This window comes from Salmo trutta, chromosome 7, assembly GCF_901001165.1.
Source record: "Salmo trutta chromosome 7, fSalTru1.1, whole genome shotgun sequence".
In the NCBI taxonomy this organism is placed as follows: domain Eukaryota; kingdom Metazoa; phylum Chordata; class Actinopteri; order Salmoniformes; family Salmonidae; genus Salmo; species Salmo trutta.
The window spans coordinates 35,471,860-35,480,736 of record NC_042963.1 but is presented as its reverse complement, the minus strand read 5'-3'; the positions used below and the strand labels follow the sequence as shown (position 1 = coordinate 35,480,736).

The 8,877-nt window shown below is 40.4% G+C and overlaps 1 protein-coding gene across 2 annotated transcripts; it reads left to right on the top strand.

The window, feature by feature from the left end:
- The first annotated feature begins 215 nt into the window (after positions 1–215).
- On the top strand, positions 216–8,053 carry ehf (ets homologous factor). Of its 2 annotated transcripts, none has more exons than XM_029758708.1 (9): positions 216–465; positions 3,364–3,469; positions 3,630–3,887; positions 4,221–4,277; positions 4,687–4,728; positions 4,834–4,896; positions 6,472–6,516; positions 6,659–6,854; positions 6,962–8,053. In XM_029758708.1, exons 2-9 carry the CDS (start codon positions 3,373–3,375, stop codon positions 7,059–7,061), a joined length of 858 nt encoding a protein of 285 aa, XP_029614568.1. In that variant the 5' UTR covers positions 216–465; positions 3,364–3,372; the 3' UTR covers positions 7,062–8,053. The 2 variants fall into 2 exon arrangements, with proteins under 2 accessions (XP_029614568.1, XP_029614567.1); XM_029758707.1 differs by having other exon boundaries at positions 4,684–4,728.
- Positions 8,054–8,877: the final 824 nt, after the last annotated feature.

Sequence of the window (8,877 nt, the reverse complement as noted above, 5' to 3'; positions counted from 1 at the left end):
AGAGAGAGAGAGAGAGAGAGAGAGAGAGAGAGAGAGAGAGAGAGAGAGAGAGAGAGACCAGAGACCAGAATAGAGAGAGAGCCCAAAGAGTGAAAGTAACACCTACAGTATGTCAGATGTTGTAATTCACTCAGCTATTCGTATGCAAATTCCTACCTGTCCCGAACCTGTCCTGGTAGCCAATTGGGGAGGGATAAGGATAGGACAAGGAAGCTGACAGCATAAAATAACCACTGCTGGGGCAGCACCTTGGTGTGTGTGTGTGGGCTGGAACTTTTTTAAAGTTTTGGGAAGCAAAAGAGCACAGCTTCTAGCACTGAAAACAACACTCCACTCATTTGTGTAGAGAAACACAGCTAGCTACCTCACCTACCTGAAGTCAACTGAGAGGAGAGAGAGAGAGAGAGAGAGAGAGAGAGAGAGACGACACCTCCCATCCTGGTCGGAACCCAGTCCATAGCTCTGGTAGGAAACCATGCTGAGCATTGCTAGGCAACCAGCTTTGCTTCTATGTGTGTTAGTCGCTGTTATACTGACACAATAGCGCAATCAAAACAATGGCTGAAATGGCTAGGCTTAGAAGTGAATTGGTGTTTTGGCTATGCAGACAGTGGGTATTCGAACTGTAACAAAGCAATGTAGGCACTACTTTAGGTGTCTTTCAGACTAGAATGTGATGGTTTGATTCATTTGTCTAACTGTGTGTCAAGCTTTGATTGCCTGTAATGCTCATTGAGCATTAGAAAAAACTGTTACAGTGCCGTACATACAGCGTTAAAGCAGATGACTGAATATACATTAGGCTTTAAATAACTGTGTGGCTTGCATTTGAAGTCCTAAAAGAAATGGCATACACTTTTGTTTACAAAGTAAATGTGATCATGGACAAATGTACTCCTCATGGGCTCTGTTTTGTTTTGAGATACAAACTGCCCTTTTGAAAGAGAAGTAAAACAAATCTTGGTAAGCTCCTATTATAATCAAATCAAATTGTATTGGTCACATATACATGGTTAGCAGATGTTATTGCGAATGTAGTGAAATGCTTGTATATCATAGTAATATGTGACAAGGTGCAGTACATCTACACACTAGTGTACTGTAATCACCTCACATGGGTTGTAACTTAAATCCGTTGAGATAAAACTCCACAGAGGGATTCTCCAGAAGCTTCAGTATAGGAAAGTGTGACCTGCCTGCACTTGTTTACTGCTTACCAAAAGTTACATTGGTCAGTGATCATTTGTTTGTCTGTTTACTTCCTTCATCTGTAAGCCTATCATCATGATTGTAGGTAATTATCTATGCAATGAGTTTTTTTATTTTTTGGGGTGATAAGATGCACAGGTAGTGAATATTGATCAGGGGCAAGTTTCCCAAAAGCTTTGTCTAGCTAACATGGAACTGTATTACTCACTACTGAATAGTTCACACATTGGATCATTAATAAGTTAATCTTGAACAGACCAGGAGATTGTAGTAAATAGAAACTGCTACCTGATGATAGGGACATGCCAAACTAAACGGTCAGGAAATACATTACCTGCAGTCTACGTCCATGAAGACAAGCAGTCTTCAGACTGCTCAGACCAGACGGTAGGCAGACAAATAGTAGACAGCACTGAGAGTTAACACAAAGCATGCAGGTGGTGAGACTTGGCATCCTGAGCGGAACCAAAGCCATGGCCTAAACTGCCAAGTGCCACATACCTCTAGTGAAATCTCACTCGGGGATCTTGTTCTTGGGAAACTGCTTTTGTTTAGAATTGAGGAAGACTTGGTATAATTTATGTTTCTCATTCAGCTTGTCACTGTGCCCACATAGGTCATGTACTGTAAAACATGGTGTTGTACAGTTATTTGGTGTCATTGTTTTTATTAGCCATCATAATCCAGCCTTTTCCAGGTAGTGGTCAATAAAGAGAAGCTGAATATAGGTCACAGTATAAAGAGCTGAGTCTATTGTTTGTCAAACTGAAGCTGCAGATGAGCACTATGACAACCTTTCACAGACAGACCATATAATAAAGCAGATTACATTGTCACATTAAATATTCAATCCAAAATTAAGATGTTTTCAGATTTCAAAAGTGGGCTGATTTTGAGATGAGCTGTCCCTGGAAGCACCTATCACTGAACAATAATTGATCGCAAATTATACATTTACTATAGATGCTCCAAAAAGTTAGACTCCAGGTAGGCATTCTCTTCCACAAAGTCGAGATAAATGCACTACAGTCTAGACAACAGTAAAACATGTGACAAGGCCATTACAAGTACAGTGCTGCAACAACTCCACCTTGTCATTGGCCTCAGTGCCGACCTGCAATTCTAATGTACTGTATATTTACATATAACATGCAAATATAGTTGTGGTGAAGTGTTTTCTCAACAACAGTTAAATGAATGTAGCCATGTTGTTGGCACACTATTAACATTTCACGGGCAGTCCTTTATGGTGGGGTTACGGAGAAGATACAGTGGTTCACCTGCTGTGCACTACAGACGTCTTCCCATAGATATTCAAATAACTAATGATTGATACTATTTATGTTGTATTTACTTTTACAATAACACTTCATTACCAATTCTTTAGAACTTTATTTGAACTTGTTTTTAAACTTTAAACATGTCATTACAGTCAAAGTTGATCTGATCATGGCATTGGGAAGTGTTTTATTTCTTCATTTATTTCTCCAGTATACAGAACTATAACGGCTATTGTCTACCCTATTGAATAAGCATATTGCATATTGCACACTCGATGAAGCATTCCTTCATATGTATACTATTCATTAATTGGCATTAGCAACTATAATTACCTGAGTATCACAGCACTATTAATATGTGTTGACATCCTAAGGGGATGTAGTTCTGAAAAAAAGGAACTGCACTGTAACCTAATATATTTAAAACATAGACATGTAATTTAAAGGAAGAGCTTGTTGTATCTGGGTTGTCAATCATGCATGTCCTGCAGGCGTTTCTGCACTAAATTGTCGAGTTCTCCGGTATTAACACATCATTGTGTGACTGACTCATTTCATTCAACTATCAGAAGAACAAATAGGCCTTTATGTATGCAAAACAGACAGACATACAGATCCATCACTTTGCAAATACACGTTAAGGACGGTGAGCAGGTCACCCAATCACTCCCATGCTGTCTTCACACTGACTCCCTTTGTCATCCTGTTTCACATCTGTCAATGTCGTCATATAGAAACATACCCTATCTCAACTCAGATACCCAGATTTGGGAAAGACACAGTTTGTTTGCACCGTGTGTGATTACACTGTAACCTACCAATCATCTTGTTCAGGGTTTTACTCCATACTGAATGTATGTGTCTTCTCCCCCAGCTCTGGACCATGGTCCGTCATACCACCTGTATCATGAGCATCCCTTCCACTGCCAGCAATGAGAGCCAGCTGCCCACAACATGGAGCTCCTACCCCTGCTCAGACAGTGAGGACTAGTTTGGTTGCTCAATTCAGTGAATTGCTCTGCTGGTTTAATTATTTACAAATACCTGGGCAAGCCAGAGTTCAAATGTTTTCGTTATACCCCCAACACATTCAAAGTATGAAAAAAAACACTTAATCTCTACCTTTACCCCTAACTCCAGTTTCCACAGTGATGCCTGGTTACACCAGTCGCCTGTGGTCCCAGGACTCCCAGCCTCAGTATTGGTCGAAGTATCAGGTGTGGGAGTGGCTGCAGCAGATGCTGGATATGCACCAGATCGACGCTGCCACCATCCCTTTCCAGAACTTTGATGTGGACGGACGTCAGCTGTGCAGCATGACCTACCAGGACTTCACCCGTGCTGCGGGCACCGTGGGGCCTATCCTCTACCACAGCCTCACCGAGCTCAAATGGAGCGGTGGGTTCACACACTGGGCTGTAATGTCCTCTGTTATTGTTATGTTTATCAGAATGAAGGCCAGGTCAGGCCATGCATTGTTGAAACATACTGTGATAGATTAGGTCATCAAATGTTGAATGGTAGTATTTCATTTCAGTTAATACTTGAGGCGGTTAGAATACCACAAAAAAAACAGGAACAGCAAATTGTACCAGTGTAGGAGGATCAAGGATTTAGGAATTCAATATCAAGTTTGATTAACACTAAATAATGAAAGCCCATGTTGTTACTGTACCTGTAATGGTATTGCCCTTAAATGACCCCTTGTTTCTCCATGTCATCCCTACACAGGTCAGTATCCTGGTGTGGAGTTTTCACCGCTGGACGTTATCAAATCAGAGCCAGATGGTAAAAGCACCATAGACAAACACTGGCATGCATGAACGCACAGAGTCATGTTCTTCAAGTCATCCCCAAGAAACTCATCCAGTTATTACATATCTATGCATGTCTCAACTTGTTTGACACTAGTTAATTAATAAATGATGTAAGTCGAAACTGTGATTAGACTAAACTCTTCAGATGGGCGGCAGGTAGTCTAAAGGTTAAGAGTTAGACTAGGTTAAGGTTAGACTAAACCAACAAGGTTGCTGGTTTGAATCTCCGAGTCTACTGGGTGAAAAATCTGACGATGTGCCCTTGAGCCATAGGCACGTAACTCTAGTTGCTCTGGATAAGAGTGTCTGCTAAAATGTTAAATGTATGTAATGCCTCTTAAGTGTACATGCAAGCTTAATGTGCTCTCCTGTTTTAGTAGATTTCCCTTGCCCATTCACAGAACCTAGCATCTATCCTGCAGGTAGGTACCACATTGGAATGGATAGAATTTTGGAGAAAGGTACAATTTTTAACTAACTTACGGACAGCATAATTTTTTACTTGTTGATATTTCTTTACTTTTTAGATATTTACGATCCCTCGTTTCAATCCCTTGCACCTGTGGCCTCACCCACTCCCTCCAGTCCAGGTAAGAAACAAGACCAAAGATGAGGACTGAAAACCTACAAAACATTATGTAAACACACTAATTGGAACGAGCAGCGATCCAAGGGATGACATCAACCTACAATAGCTTAGTCCTCAAAGAAAATATGACTTCATCGTGGTCCTTTGAAGTTCGATTGCTAGAGCATTGCGCTTGTAATGCCAGGGTAGTGGGTTCAATTCCTGGGACCACCCATACGTAAAATGTATGCATGCATGACTGTAAGTCGCTTTGGATAAAAGCGTCTGCTAAATGGCATATATTATTATATTACTGAGCAAACAGAGTGGCAATACAAGGCTATTGAGTAAAGTCCATGAACGTTCAGTGATCATTTTGGGAAAGAGGCAGCTGAGTCTACTCCTTATCACCAAACTACATCACCACAACGTCACTGAGCAAACAATGTATGACAATACAACTGAACAAACTCATCCTGTTTATGTTCCCCACACCCATGTAATTGTACAATGTTGGGCTCCATGGAATTAATCTGAAATGCGTAAGACAGTGGTACAAAGGTTAGGCTAACATGTGTGGATTAGTGATGGGGAAAAATCGATTCAATTACATATCGCAATATTATTTTTGGACAATGTTATATTGATATTTGACTCCAAGTATTGATTTGTAAAAAAATAAAAACTATATCTACTGTAGGTAGCAATAGCTAGCGCTAATGGGCTGTACATCCGCCGAAACGCCGGTATGTTTAATCCTATAGCTTCCTCTTCAATGTAATGGCAAAATGTAGATTTCCACCTAAATAGACACACTCAAAAGTAACTGCTATTCATGTTTAATTACATGATTACGACATGCAAAAACTTGCCATATTTGGAAAGAAGACATCTGGGAGATTGTGAGGAAATGATCAGAAGATAGGTAGGAGTTACACAGTTCAGAATTCACAAGATCAAGCACACACTAAATAAATAAAAAATTAAGTAATCTTTCATTGACAAGCTATAAGTGAATTACTGATACTCAGAGCTGGAAACACATCAGATGGCTTCCACAAATTGTGAACAATATCTGAAAAAAATGGGATCGGTAGATCTAACAACTAGAAATGGGCAGATGTTTAAGTAAGTGGTGTCAGGTGTGGTAACGGGACGTTTCCAAGTCTCGGAGCCAGCTAGCAATAGTTCATATTACGCATTAAAGGTTCTAGGCCTTGCTTTGTCCCACCCAGGTCAACTGCATATCCCTGGAAAGCTTTTTGCACATCCCAACTCCCCCTGAGAGTGGGGTCACAGCCAGGGTCTGCTATTGTCAAGTGCTACTCTGGAGCACTTAGGGTTAAGTGCCTTGCTCAAGGGCATATCGACAGATTATTTCACCTTGGGGATTCAAATTAGTGACTTTTTGGGTACTGGACCAATGCTCTAACCACTCGGCTACCTGCTGCTGTAGGTTAGTTGGTTGGACTACTATGATGCTAGACCAACTTGTGGGTTCGATTGCCACCTTTACCAAATGTATTAAATGTCTTAATTTTTATTTGTTTTAAGCATCTGCTAAATTACCATATCTCTTTATTAAATTTACTTTCAGACACAAATAGATCTCACAGTCGCCCTCATCAGGTCAAAAAACACAGTGAGTAGTATTTACATGAACATCTTCAATACAATCGAATCATATATTTTAATATAAATGCTCAACATTTCGCCCATGCTATAACTGATAGTAGATGGCAGTAGATGGTTCTAATTTCCACCACCTGTGTGTTTTTCCTCAGACCCCCGGGGGACCCACCTGTGGGAGTTCATTAGGGACATTTTGCTGAACCCAGAGCGGAACCCAGGCCTGATCAAGTGGGAGGATCGGACAGAGGGCGTCTTCCGCTTCCTCAAGTCAGAGGCCGTGGCTCAGCTGTGGGGCAAGAAGAAGAACAATAGCAGCATGACCTACGAGAAGCTCAGCCGAGCTATGAGGTAGAGACTGAAAGGATTAGGGTGGTTTCATGATTATTTCCTGGTTCACATGTTAAGAAGGAAGTAATTTTGCTGTTCCGTTAAGGTCCCTGTTTATATCATTCCAGATATTACTACAAACGGGAAATCCTGGAACGTGTAGATGGACGAAGGCTGGTCTACAAGTTTGGAAGGAATGCACGAGGATGGAGGGAGTCAGAGAAGTGAAAGAGGACACCTCTCCACCATTTTGTGCCTTTTTTTAACCACCATGTGAAGATGTCTATTTATGTTATTTTTTGGGATTTTAATGTGTCGCTGTGATGTTTTACTATATATGTTGTTTCTTTTACAAAGAGGAGCAGAAAGCCTCATTGCAACTCTTGACATTTTTGGGAGTTTCTGTACGATATATTTACATATGGTTAAGAAAGACCATATTTTACATTTGACTGCTTACATTTTCCTGTTCAAAGAGTGATAACTATTTGCACTGAAAGCTGTTTTTGATTGAACAGCAAAAAGCATTGACATATGGGGCGGCAGGTAGCCTAGTGGTTAGAGCGTTGGGCCAGTCACCGAAAGGTTGCTAGATTGAATCCCCGAGCTGACAAGGTACAAATCTGTCGTTCTGCCCCTGAACAAGGCAGGAAATCTACTGTTCCTAGGCCATCATTGTAAATAAGCATGTGTTCTTAACTGACTTGCCTGGTTAACTCAAAAAAATTGTAAAACTATAGATGCGGTATTTTAAATATTTCCAGCTTGTTGTACACATTTAAACTGTATAATGTTCTTTCCGAAGTATGTTTGATTGATGTGTTATGCAAGACATCTCCTTTAGTAAATATGAAACTCTTGTCTTCTTTGCATTCATCCTCTTCAAATTTGTTTTAGTTATGAATATGTAACAGATCTCACAATAGAACCACAACTTCCCTATTTATGTAAAGGATAAACAGAGAACTGTTTGGCCCAAACACAATGGCAGCTCAGGATAGTACGATAGAGCACATTCAGATGCAACAATGGGACATGCTGAAATTAGAGGATGTTCTGTGTGTGTTCTTCAAGATCTGATGCTGAGAAATGTCTTCTCATTTTGCCATGTCAACTCGTCTTCACCCATTTACTACGCTATGCTGTAAAAAGAAATGTGTAAATATCATATATGTATTTTAAATAATAAAGGATTTGTGTTTTTGAAATAACAGACGAAAGCCTGCCTGTGTGTCATTATTTGTGTAAGCTAGATGAACATCCCACTGGGCAAAAACTGGTTGAATCAACGTTGATTCCACGTCATAAAAACATTTCATAATTCGTATTTTTTTGTTAATTTCACGTTGGATTTACATTAGTTGACAACTCAACCAAATGTTAATGTTTCACTGTGAACTGACATCTGTGCCGAGTGGGATGATTATCACACAAATCAGTTGACTGACAACTCTTCCTGTTGAGCCCTTCATGTCAATCTGAACTTTATTGACTGCTATCATGCAAATGTAACAAGAATCCCAGCTGAGTTTTGCTAATTTATTTTTTTTAATAATCAAGCAATCTTATCTGACTCAAGTTTTCACTTTTAACTGCAAATTGCATTTTGGGCTGTTTCAATTTTAGCTAGATGGAATCAGTACCCATTAGTCAACAGAGAGCAGGGAACCAGGCCTTCATACAGAGGTGTTGGATGAGGCTCAAATCTCTCTCTCTCTCGCTCTTTTATCCGGTGCATGTCATGGCCGTTCTGCTGACACCTCAGGGTGATGGACAGATGACTCGCCTCTGGTGCCCGCTCAGATAAGAAAAGCGACACTCAATGCCCCCTTTCTCACGCCCTGTGTTCGCAGTCAAATCTCTGTCCATGCCTCCACCCCTGCTCTGTGCAATTCATGTTTTTTTAATCCTCCTCCTTTACATAACACTGATTGCTGTGTCATTCATTTGGTGTATTTGTTGAAGTCCACAAAATGTACCCATCTTTGAAAATGTTATCAATGTTCACTCTCTCGGCTTTCACATCCACTGTTGTACTACTTTA